The sequence below is a fragment of the Ammospiza caudacuta genome, chromosome 8 (assembly GCF_027887145.1).
Source record: "Ammospiza caudacuta isolate bAmmCau1 chromosome 8, bAmmCau1.pri, whole genome shotgun sequence".
NCBI classification, from domain to species: domain Eukaryota; kingdom Metazoa; phylum Chordata; class Aves; order Passeriformes; family Passerellidae; genus Ammospiza; species Ammospiza caudacuta.
The window spans coordinates 40346777-40360161 of record NC_080600.1 but is presented as its reverse complement, the minus strand read 5'-3'; the positions used below and the strand labels follow the sequence as shown (position 1 = coordinate 40360161).

At 40.3% G+C, this 13385-nt stretch overlaps 1 protein-coding gene across 1 annotated transcript in view; it reads right to left on the bottom strand.

The window, feature by feature from the left end:
• Nucleotides 1-1760: 1760 nt before the first annotated feature.
• ARHGAP15 (Rho GTPase activating protein 15) overlaps nucleotides 1761-13385 on the bottom strand; it is a 323478-nt gene continuing 311853 nt past the window's right edge. Inside the window, exon 14 of the mRNA XM_058810001.1 lies at nucleotides 1761-3034. Coding sequence (XP_058665984.1) covers nucleotides 2851-3034 — 184 coding nt within the window. The 3' untranslated portion in view covers nucleotides 1761-2850. The remainder of the gene's footprint in view (nucleotides 3035-13385) is intronic.

Below are 13385 nucleotides of genomic sequence, written 5' to 3'. Positions count from 1 at the left end.
CTCCTTGCTCAAAATATCTGTGGCCCTTCTCAAACTGATGATGGCTCCTGAAAAAGAAAGGCCTTCTGCAAGTCTAATTTTGACTTGCTAAATATTTAGCAGAGTTTGAGCAGAACTGCTACTATTGGAATATTCACTAAGTGATAGTGAATATTCCAATAAATAACAAGTGGAAGAGCAACGTGGTGGCAATACAGGCTCAGTGAATTGCAAAACTTAGACACTTTTGGGATTAAGAAATGTTTATGTCCAGCAACAAGAGTCTGTCAGAGTCCTGGGTTGTGAGCTTGGGTAATAAAGAGCAAATTGCCTGAGCAGGAGGAGAAAGAAACCTTGCTGCAGTTAAGGCTTGAACATTTATTTTTATTTTTTTCCCACTCTTCCCCTCTTTTATCCTTCTGGTTTCTGCTGATGGCAGGGCCTGAAGGGCTGGCTCTTTGACTAATGGTTGAGTCAGTAATTTTTCCCATTAAATTAATGTATGTATTAAGAGAGACAGGAAGAATTGGTCTCTTGGGGAAGGAAGCAGCTTGGTAGCAAGGCATGGCCATTCCTTTGTGCTGTCGGGATGAGAAAGGAAAGGCATCTGCTGCAGGCCCTGGATTTATACACTCCTCTGGTGAGAGCCACTTGTGTCCCCCCAGATTGTCTGCCCACGTCCAGGCTGCAATTTAACAGAGCATTTAGCAGAGCAGTCAGCATTTTTGTGCAGTGTTCTTGTAAGGAACCCTTCAAACCCAAAGAAAGGCTCGTGTGTCCAAAAGTTCCCTTGATTTTTTTTTTCCCCCCTCTTTAAACCAGTTGATCTTGAGAGAGATATGGTGCATTTCATAAGCCCTGTCTTACAAAAACAAGACAAGAGGAGTCTCCATGCTCCGAAGAAAGCCTGAAAGAAGATTAATTAATTAATTAAGAATCTTTTCTTCTGAGTGCAACAGGCTCCAAGTAACAAGTGAACTTTTCATTTCCAGTAATAGCAGAAATTACTTCAATAGCATGATTGTGAGCACCCGTGGGGCCATAATGTGAATGGTCTTTATTAAGGAATAGACTGAACTTCTGACTATCTTTCTTCCAGTCATTTCCACAGGCTATAAACAGCGCCTGGTTTGTTGCTATTAAAAGAGTCTATAGATGATGATCCTGAAAAGCATCACTGTTTAAGCACTCATGGCTTGACATTAACATGAAAAATATTTTCTTGAACATAAAGTGAATTTGGGCTCTCCAGTACATTATAGTTTTGTTCAGAAGTTGTTGAGCTGGATATTTGTGATACGAGGGAGATTTTTGTTTGGTTTCATGTTTTTCATTTTAACTACTGGTCACTACCCCTCTGTTTTGCTTGATTTTTCAGACATGAGCAGTCAGAAAAAACATCGCAGGGCTGGTTTTTATGCTTTCTTGGTGTTGTTTTCTGCCTGTGTTAGCACCTGATGAAAGAGCCTGGTCTTAGTTAACCATCAGGCCTCATTATATATTTGTTCCCATAAATGACCACTCCAAGGAGTGACCTTTCCTGAATAACGTGGAATTTTGCACAACAATGCTGAGTAAAAACCGAAGCAGCCCAGGATCTGCTGAGGTGATATTGAAGACATATCTCTCATGCACAGCAGACCTATGCATTAATCCTATGTTTTGGGGTCTTTAATTGCTTTAAATATTTGCTTCTGGATCTGTGTTTCACACATCTTATTTACATGGTTTATTTTTCATTTTATGAACAAATCGATAACCAGACAGACTCTTTACCACACTGGATTAGTTTTATTTATTCTCTTTGAACTTGATTAAAAAGCTGTCAAACATAAGTCTACATTTTATCACCAGAATACTTTTACAAAACAGGGTAGGAGATGTGTATAGCTGGAAACATACATTTCAAAATGAAACAATATTTGATATATTCTAGACAGTTACCCTTTTGTTTATCCATGACAACTGAAACTAACCATCAAATGCATAAATTGATTCAAGTCTAGCCAAGTAATCCTAAGGGCATATGAAAAGGCTTTTTTTTTAAAGTTCTTTCTAGATGAATTTAATGTAGTTCACCAATAAAGCATCCTCAGGAGCACAATACAAATGCTACAGAACATGAGATAGCTGGGGAAAGCGGGCAGATGTACAGTGTGATGAAGAATCAAAATGGATGTTACATTAAAATGAGCAGTCATGCAATGTCTTCATTTCATGTACAGCGTTTAAGTAAAAATGCCAAAGTTCCAATTCCATTTTTAATTTCTTTTAGGCACTGTTATGCAAATGGTGACATTCTCATTTTGTTTGTGTTTGTTTATTTTATTTGTTTAAAAGCATTAAATGCAATTTTTTTTCCCCAGCTCTCGGGATAGACAAATGATCATTCATCATGTCTTTAATTTTCAACGTATATCAAAGAGAAAGGTAAATTATACTCAGATTAGCTATGAATGATCTCGTGTCACTGCCTTAATTCATTGCTTTAAATATACATACTTTAATCCGTTTTCCACAAACCTCCTCAATTATTATCTGTCTTTCTGTGCCATTGCATATGTTGGTAAACAGCATTTTCTATGGTCTAGGGCCATATGCTGTATGCTCAGCTTGCAGAAAAAGTGACACTTGGAGTGCTAGCATAATGAAACTCTCAAAGGGTTAATGCAGAATACATATAGGCAAATGTTGACAATATTTTTTATTCCAATGTTTGAAAATTAGACACAAAATCATCATTAAGTTTGCACAAAACGAGGCATCTGTCACTTGAAAGAAAAAGAAATATTTCAGAGATATGTTTACAGAAATGTAAAAATATTAGACATCAAGACAGATGTGAACGTTTTCAATAACAGGCCCTGTCTGTCAGTCTTCCCCCGAGCCGAAGATCTTGCTGTACTCGCTCAGCATAAGTTCAACTATCTGATTTTGGTACAGCATGTGGACTGCCATGTTCCCTGTCTCCTTTTCAGGTCTAAGCAGTGTTGGTCCAAACACAATTCCTAAGCTCTGTGTTGACATAAGATTCACGGATTCCTTGGCTGCTATCCTGTTGACAAAAAGGAAAGAACTGGTTAAAAAAGAAGGGTGTCAGAGGAGTCACTGTTGCTCTCGAAGCACATAGAGGCACTTTTAAAATGTTTCTCCTGATAGGGGTGTTTGTTTGGTTTGCTTATCCAAAAGAAAGGAAACAGGGAGGCAAGGGAAATGTCTGCCAGTGTGACAAACAAGGAAAGGAGGGATTTTGTAGTGCCAGGGAGAAGATTCCCTGCTTCCCTTAACATGGTCTCCAGCACTGAAAGAGTTGTGAAAACCAAAAAAAAAAAAGCCCCTTAATATAGGGCTCATATGAAACACATTCCTTCTGCTAATTTAAATCCAATAAAGTGAGTATGGTCTGAAATGGATTGTGAAATTTATGTAACTAAAGACTTTCGCATGCCTTATCCTGACACAAAGTTTCTTGAAAGACACAGAGACCACATACCTTAATGAGATGACTTAGAAAATAATGGTAAGGATTATAACCTTTGATATCTTTATTACCCACAAAATTACAAGAGAAGGACTATTATTATTAAAAGTTGATCTTGTGTCTATATTAAGACTTAATATTCCTGTGGAAAGGCATTAAGGATGGAGAAGTCTGGTCTAAGAACAGCACAGGTTTAATGGATGGAGTTTAGGTAGGAAGTTTGGCATAAATCTCTGCGGTGGTGAGTACAGACTAAGTAGAAATCCATTTCCCTCAACCCTCCAGAATATATTATGTATCCTAGGGTTGGAAAGACTAGTAAATGAAGACACATATTTTATAAATAAATTGCACAGCTCCACCAAGGAATGCAAACTAAATGTAGCTTTATTATGTAAATGTTTGAATTTATGGATGCCTCCTTAACCTGCTAGTTTTAACTCCAGTATTCCAAGTGGATTGTTGAAGCCAAGTTCTGCTTTTCCCCCCTCTCTGCCACTGTCACTCATTCACCTTTTCAAAATCCAGACAGCCATTTAAAAGCCATCACAGCTGTCTCTGTTTTCCTATACCTGTAGCTGAACTTACAGCAAGCCACACTATAAGGGAAAGAAACTTTGTGAGACCTAATGGCTACAGGCATTCAAAAAAGTGTTTCTTTCATGTTAGTGGGTGGGTCACACAGCAAAAAGCATCTCTTGTGGATTTGTGCCAATCTCATCGTTTACCACATTCCTGGAACATCAACACTCATGTTTTTTTACCCCATATATAAATAGGAAGAATTACTTCTGCCTCATGCTAGTAACCGTGGTGTCCATTCCACAAAACACTCTCCATATGGCACTAATCAGATTGGCTTAACTATTAGTTTCTTAAAATATAGCATCTTCATTAATTTTTTAAAAAAATTAATTATCTTTTCTCTGTGGTAATATTAATATATCATCTCTTCTCTTAGGAGTTCAGAAAGTCTCAAAAGTTAGAAGTTTTGTTGCCAAGCGACTGCGTGGGCTTCTGATGGATGTCACACATCTTTATCACAATTAAAAATGTTACAGAGGTGATGAGATTGTTTTGCTTCATGCCACTTATGCAGAAGCATGTACAGAAAGATTGGGGACCTCTCCAGGAGAGAGGTTTGGTTTCTGTTGAGCTTGTTATGTGGTAAAAGTTGGAAACTTCACAAGGTATTTGGAGATGGCATCAGCAGGAGTAGAGATGCATGTTCACTGGAGGGGGAAATTCAGCAGCTTTGTCTTGGGTAAGTGTAGAAATAATAAATTTATTGATTATTTCTAAAGTAAAAATTCAGTAAATTTAAAGTTAAATATCAATAATTAATTCAAAATTCTAAAGCTAAATATCAATAATTAATTTATGTCTCAAAGCCATAGCTTTGAGACAAGAGGGTGTTGATGATGGACAGCATTGATGGAGCTTGCAGGGAGGAGGAAGCAATGGGCCATGGATGAGGAAAATCAGGGTGGAGAAATGTGGCAACAGAACTGTTTACTGAAGGGACTGGGGATTGCCTTCCTTTGTCTGTAAAATGTGGAGCAAGGTGTTGAGACCCCCTGTTCTGATGGGGACATGGAAAATGGAAGATGCGTGGCCAACCCCTCTGCTTTTGCTTGCCATCTTCCTGAAGGAGAATAATTCCCCAGGTTTATCCTGGAAATTCCATCCTTCTCGTGACATCCTGGCAAAGTCCAGGCATGGTAACATTTTCCAGCAGTCAGGAGGTGGGGATGTGGCATGAGGCAGTGGAGGCTGTGCTTGGGGTGTGTTGGTGATGGAGAGGAACTGACTGTGGCTCAAATGTAACAAGGCATTAAGAAAATTTGTGTAAATTTGGGTTCCCTGAGCTGAATGCTAGAATAAGCAGTACTGCATTGAGAAAGTGTCTTAAAAATCCTTGACATAACAATGCAGTTTCACTTGTTTGCACCATAAGAACAAAAAAACCCATAAAGCAAGCAAACTTGGGAACATGGAAAGTCTGAATAGTTAAATAATATGTGGTAAAACACAGCTACTGAAGAAGGAGAAAGAAGGAACTCAATCCACCCTGAATAGAATAATTATAAGTTTTGGACTTTATGTCTTTTTGGATTACAGACATTTACCAAAGAAATTCTATAACTGATATTTTTATCATCTCTCCACAAAAGAAGTCAGTGCAAATCAAAACAAAATATGCACACTTAGTTCTTTTACTACAGCTACTAGGTGAAATTGAGCTGTTAAAAGAGAAAATATTGAAAAAATGGACAAGAATTCTTTTTTTGGCAAGAAAAAGAGCAGGAAGAGTGACACACCATTTTCAACATAAAGAGTGAAAGGAAATGCCAGAGGTACTTTTTGTCAAGCCCAAGTGAAAGGAGCAATGATCCATCAGTTTAAGGTTATTTTAGAAATAATCTATAATCCGGTGCCACAGATGTTGGAACCATATCAAGAAATTGCTGGGTGCTATGCTGCACAATTTTTTTTTTTTTTTTCCCTCCAAAATGACCGAGTCTCAAGAATGTTTTCAGTCCTTAAAATCACAAGTCGGGAGAAACGCAGAAAATAGAGTTCTCATTATTAATAGTAATGAAACTAATGATGAATTAAAACAGCAGAAGTGTCTGATAGGAGGGCTGTAGTGTCAATGGCAGATATGTAAGGAAAAATACTTGGAATTTATGCTTTGGCTGTTGCCAAGGCAACTGCAAGCTGGAAAACGTGTGACGGAGAGCAGGGCAAGCCTACAGCTAAGAGGGTCATTGTATGGTGACTTGGCTCTCTAGTTCCATTAAACCTACACTTTTCAAACTCTCTAAATAAAATCATTATTAATTCTGACGTTTGGAAAGCACACTGGATTACTGCTCCAAACACAGTAGGTGTTAGGAAATGTTCTTCATCCATTTTTACTTTGTAGTAACTGCTGAGGAGGAGAAAGGGTTTCCACAGTGACTCTGACTCAATATCTTAATATTCCTATTGCACATAAAACATTGGGGAATTCAGTGTGCTTAGGGAGGAAAATCCCATTGGAAAGGACACTGTTTTACTGTAGGCTGGAGAGTGTTGGAGGGTAGAGCCAGCTGCTTTGAGAACTGCTCACTTTTACTTTCTTATCCTTTTTCAGCCTACGAGGATTTAATTTTGCTCAATGTCAGGGGCATTTCTTCCCTTAGCAAAACTGGTTTTAACTATGCCTGGTATTCTTTCACTGGTTTAAATTATATTTAAGGGTAACTATTCAATAGGAAAATCCTGTTATTCTTCCACGAGCTGGTAATATAGACTGTGACAAAAGGACAACACATTACAAAATGAGGGGGTCAGAAGAGTAAGAAGGGGTTGCTTGGTATGAGATGAGGTTTTGTTGTTATCAGAATCCTGTCCTCCAGTTATGCACAATATTTGTGTTCACTAGGGAAGGCTCTGCCACTAGAGACAGAAACCAAGACCAACACAGAGGCCAAGAGAGATTAAAGATAAAGAGGAATAAATGGAACTCCACCAAAAAACATTAAAAATGCTGTATTCGTGCCATCTCTCCTCTTGGTATAGGAACTAACCTTATGGAATCAGGACCCAGCTCCTCTCTGAGTGGGGTATTCCATGACAGCTCATTTGGGTGGGTTTTGTGGCTTTGCTGAACTGTGCTGGCAACCACTGTCATAGCCAGAGCTGCCCATCCTCATGGAGGATGGGACTGATTTGAAATGTAAGTTCCTGTGAACTGCCTTAATAGGTCAAAGTGTGTGCCTCCCATTGATTCACTTTGCCAATAATTATCCTCAAATTAGCCACTGTCTCTTTCCTATCTATTCTCAGGCATATGCAAATGTAATGTTGTAGCTTAAGGACTTGGCCCTGGTAAGGGCTCAGCTGCCTTCAGCTCTCCCCAGCAATAATTTTGTTAACAGGCCTCTTCAGTGCACTGGTACAGGCCAATTTTTATGCAGCAGCTTTCTGACTTCTGGTATTGCAGAGCTCCCAATCAATTTGTTAAAATTTGTCTCTTATGACGAACAGCTTTCAGCTCAACGTTTTACGCTCCCCTCCTTCCCAAACGCTGGTTCACAGGAGTTAAAAAATAACAGGTATTACATACTTTGCTTTAGATACAAGACATTTGGGAAAGAATCATCCAACCTTGAAATAAAATCTTTATTGAAAGCAATTCCACATCCATGCCAGTCAGATACATTGTGTGATCAGAGGAGGTGTCCCAGGGGAAAGCTCAGTGCTGTAGACAGGGTTGATTACTTGGACCTCCTGTCAGTTCTTAACTCATTGACAGTGGCTGAGACATTCAGTACAACTTTGTTTTCTTTATTTGGAAGTAAAGTTAATATACTTACCTTAACTGTGCCAAATGTACTGGAAAATAACCTGATAATAAAACGTACTGTCCTAGGAAGTGATAATGTCTGTGTGTGTATAAGCACATTTTCGCAGGGCTTTTGCAGCTGGGTTTTTCAGTGCTAGGAAGGAACCACAGCTACAACATGAAGCACAGATAACCTAAACTATCAGTTTTTTTCCTCAACATATTTTCTTTTCATTTTAGGCCTGTTACACACTTTCCTGAGATACAGTATATCACAGCCACATCATTTTCTGTCGTCAATTTATTTCAGTTCAGCTGCAGTTGTTGTTTCTTGGGAAGAACCTGAGTGGGTTTTGGTACTAAAAAGACAAGTGAACTTCAGCTTTGAGAGTCCTCTTAAAGGACAAACAACAATAGGGGTTTTATAATAGATCAAAATCTTGCAGAGATATCGACAGACGAGCTGAGGAGAGAAACCAAAATACACACATTGTGGAGGAAGAGGGAAGGGCCTCTGCATTACTTAACTCCATCCTGGGAAAATTATGGAGGTAACTGGTGGTGAGGGAGCCCCTGATGCCACAAACTCTATTTGTGCAAACTGTTCACTTCCTTGCACTGCTTCATAGATAAATTTCAAATTCAGCATTAAATTCAGATTCTTGATATGTTATGAATGCAGACTAAACCTCTTTATTATCGATGTCCTGGCTGCATGGGTGATTTGCTCAGGTGCATTGCAGTGGCATTCACCAGCTGGTGAAGCTAAGCAGATGCAGACATCACCAGTGGAGTCCTAAACTTGTGAGATCTGTACACTGTGATGGGAACAGGGAGATTGGTGTGTATGGAACTGAGATCCGAGGCTTCTGCTTATAGAGGAGCTCCAAAGCACCACAATGTCTGTCCTTTTCCAAATGTGCCATGTAGTTTCCTTCACAACAAACAAGCACAAATCAGGGGTCACAGTGCACTAACACAGTTTTAAGCTAGTTGCATCTAGCTGTGTAAAACACGAAGGCATTTTAAATCCCTGTTTGTTCCATAGGTAGAATTTGAAACAATGGCTAGGCTGGTAATAGAGAAACCAGGTCATGGTGTAGGATACGTTACAAGAGGGGTCAGAAATAGTTCAGACATACTTGAGAGCTTGCTTTTGCTGAAAATAGCCTCCATGGCTCCTGGCCTACAGAAACTCCATAGGCTTCCTGTGCTCTGCAGCTGTGGGTTCGTGTTACAGCACTTTGGGAAAAATCCCTTCTCTTCAGTTGCTCTGGGATATAGAAGGAGCACTCCATGCTGTCCTCCTCCACAGCCCAGGCTTTAAATGCGACCACTGGGTGGCTATATATAGCACCTGGACAGCTGGCAGGGCCCTGGTGGAGAATGGGCTTCCTCAGGGGATCCCCTGCGTATCTCGCAGCACGAGCCCTTCCCTGGATGAACTGCCTTGGAGCCCGGCCCTAAACGAGAATAATAACTAAACTAGCTCTGAACATTGCTTCACAGTTGGCTGAATAGACTGTGAAAAGCTGAGGAAAGGCATTTATTCTGGCTTAGCCTGGTTTAATAAGAGAACAGTTAAAAATAAAGTGGGTGAACTTTGCTTCCCATGCGACGACCCTGCAGAAGAGCGTGTGGGCTCTTGCCTTTGCACACACCTCACAGAATGTCTTGTGGAGAAAGAATTTATCTGCTGGGTGGCTGAGGACAGCATGTAAAAACACATTTAAGTATCTAAAGATACTGCAGGCTCTACATTCAGGGGCTTCATTCAGGAAAGTGCTTTAGAGAAGTCCTGCTCGTTCTTCTGCACAAGGGGAGGTGCTCCTGCTCTACTGAGGAGCTGTGAGGGGGGGTTACAGTTTATCTGCACCTCAGCCTTGGGATTGTTTGTTTTTCTGGACATCTTCTGAGTCACAGAAGCTCCAAAGGCAGGAGGGGCACACTGGTGCATGGACAGCAAGGGCAGGAACCTATTGCCACATTGTGGCTCCACCAAAGACCTTGCTATGGGCAAAGGATCAGGCCCCACTGCCCAAAACCAATTTTATCAAAGAGATGGATTCAATATCTTTCCACAAAACCTTCCCTATTACTAAAATTCCAGTTCTCCCTTTTGGAACACTGATCCAACTGGGTGACCTGCTAGGCTCTTCCATTTACTGACAGCCAGCACTCTGTCCTCCCAGTTTGGCTTGGGTTTTAATTTTTTGTGTGTGAATGCAAGCAGGTTCTGACTGGTGCTCTTACGAGGACAGATCTGTCTAGTCCACACTGCTGTTGTGCCTGCAGTTGCCTCTTTGGGCACAGCTTTTGGTAGGAGCCAGCTGAGGGCCATGAGCTTCCCCAAGGAGCATCCTGGACTCCTCTGCCTGCAGCTCTGTGCACAAGGCATTCATTTCTGCCTTCTTCTGTAGCCCTGTAGCAGCAAATTCAGCTCAAACAAGAGCAAATCCCTGCCCAAAAGCCACACAGACACTGTAAGGATGAGCCTTTCTTTGGGGAAGGGATGGGAGAGAGCAAAATCTCCTGTGGCAGATATTGGGCAGAGGCTGATGTGGTTCTTAGAGGTGTTTGGATAGTAGATAAAGGCAGGGTGAGACTACATAGAATAATAAGTGTTCAGACAGAAGCATACCACCTTAATGCCTAAAATGTATTTTTATCTGGTGGTGTACCTTCTGCTGTGCTTGAATATTTTTTAAATTTATTTTTAATTCCACTTCTGATATATTTTTTTCTCCAGAACAACTAGCTTGTTGTAAAGACCAACCTGTCATAGTTCCTGGATTTGTATGCTTTTGTGGCCTGTGTGGTTCAGAAGGCAACAGATAGTTTAAAATAAATAAAGCTTTAACTTTTTAAATTGCTTAAATATTTTTGTTCAAGAATGCCCAAAGCTTTCTTGTAACATTACAAATAAAAAGCAGTTAGTAACAATCTCGCTTAAATAACAAATTGTAAATATAGAACCTTTATCATCAGCACAGCACATCCAAAAATGTCTTTGTAAAATAAATCAAATTATATGAGTTAATTGATTCCAGGCAACATCAGCAACTGCAGGTGGAAACTGAATAACAGGATGTTTATTAATGAGGGACTATTAATCAAAATTGACAATATCAACTCCTGTTTCTTTTATTTGAATTCTACCTGCAAAATCCATGAACATACTCACTGGATTTTAAAATAAAAATTTAAAAGTAAAGAAAATGCTGACACGTGGGGTTTTAGCTTTAGATGTGGGGCTATTTGTTTAAACAGCGAAAGGATATCCTAAATCCAATTTGACAGGCAATGCCAAAGATGCCAGTGGTAATTAATTAGCACTTAATTTAGACCACAGAACAACAGGATATGGAATTGGTGCTCAGTGCCATTTCCCCTTAGGCTTCATCTCATGAGGGTCAGGAGTATGGCTGTTGCATTGAAGGTCAGTAAATAAATTGGGGGAACACATTGACACTGGACTTTTCATGATAGATATCCTTCACCCTTATTGCTGCCTCTGGCTACGGCTGATGAGAAAAGGGCTGCAATTGTTGTGTGAGGAATGTTGTGGTGCCCAGGCTCGAGTGGAGCAAGGTGGTGCCTGAGCCCAGGAGCCCAACACTCACTGTGCTGGCAGAGAAATGCCCCAGCTCACTGCCTGGGCTGGAAATAAACTCCTGACTGCAGCACAGAGAGCTTGAGGAACTCTGACAGGCGAGAAAATTCACTTTAAAAGCAGCCCTTAAGTTTGCTAGATTTGTGAGCTTAGCTTTAGATTAAGCATAATTAAAATCAAGGGAAGATTTTAAAGTGAGGTTAGAAACTAGGTCAGCAAGGGAAAAAACACGTTTCCTTATTATCCTCTTGTCTTTGTCTTAATAATGTTTGGTGCTCCTCCATAGAGCTAAAGGCTCTTAATAAAGGTGGATTAATGTTATTAACAGCATTGTTTCCTGATGGGGACACCGAGGCTTTGATGTGCTTAATGATGGACAAACAGAAAGTACGTGGCAGAAAAACAGAGCCACCAGCTCTGGTTTGTACCTCAGTGAGAGAAGCCCCTCCGAGCAGCACACCCAGAGCAGGGGAGATATGGAGAACACACAGGAGACCCTCTGTCCCTTCTTCCCAGAGGCACATCAACCGCATTCTTTGGTTCAGATTTACTCATAGGAAAGGTAGAAAGATGATGAGACTCTGTATTATGATTTAATCCTCCTGCTCCCAGTAAAAATTAGTGCATCTGTCAGACACGTCTATGCTCTATCTCCCAGTAATCTCTTCCTTTCAAGGAGAGCCTCAGGTGGAAGGTGCCAGCACTGCCACAGGTGTTCAGTGATGTTTCAGCTTTCTGAAATCACTTCCCACAAACTGTACCTTACTATGCCTAAATAGTCCAGTTCCCCATGTCCCACAGGGTGCTGAACAATGGGAGCTTCAGTATTTACAGCAGGGTAGCTCTGGTTGCACATCCCAGCTGTACTCCACTGGCACAGTTTTGTGCCCTTGGTCCCCTGAAGGGCTGTCTGCATTGCTACATCACGAAAACACTGAGCTAGGCAGCAGTCTCTGCTCAGAAAATGTGTTTTTGGAAGCCCCAGGTTAAGAGTTATTTTAACTTTCACTCCATCACACCCTTTGCAGCATCTCTCTCTGGGCAGCGAGTGAAATTTTGATTACTGTGAAAATCACTGACAAAAATCCCAGAAACTGGAAGCCACAATGGAGTCAGAATTTCACCTTATATGAGCTTAACTTTTCTCATTTTGGGTGATATCTACTTTTACTAAGTGGAATTACTGCTTTTGACTATGTTCAATTTATAACCTCTTGCAGCCTTCAATTACAGACTTTTTGTGCTATAATCCAGTTGACAGCAAATAACTCAGCCCTGGATATGACAGGTTTACTTTCTGACTTAGAGCCCAGAAGGGGCAATTGAGTGGAATTTCAGCCTGGGATGTTGAGCTGTAGACATCTTGCCCAGAAATTCATCTCTGCTTGTGGGTCTAGAGCAGCCCATGAAAGACACAGTTTCACTATCAACACATTGGTTTTGTCCAGTGTCATGAATTAATTATTCACTTCTCTGAAAAACGCAGTAATTTTTGACGTTGAATGTGGCAAAGAATTCCACAAAAGTCAGGGAACAAACTCTCGACAAAGTTTTCCTTTTTCTGTGAATTTTTTATCATAGAATCACTGAATCATTTGCTTTGGAAAAGGCCTTCAAAAATATAAAATCAAAGCATTGCAATTACTTCATAAATTATTTTGTTTCAAGTCTTTTTTAAATGATAAAAAATTAAAATGTTGGCCTATTAAATGTCCCCAATATGAAAAAAATCCATATTTTTTATCCTGTATTGTCACCATCTTGTTGTTTAAAGTGAAAGTCTTTTTGCAGCAATCTACCCAACAGAGATGATTTCTATGGGATCTGACCTCAACCAGGATTCCTCCTCTCCCAGGTTCAGTTCTGAGCTCTCCACAAGCTAGGATTGCAATATATCTGCACTGCATTTGTATCAGATTTGAAAGATGCTTTAACATGCCTCCCAGCACCACGATTGTTTCAGCCCTGATACTGAGCAC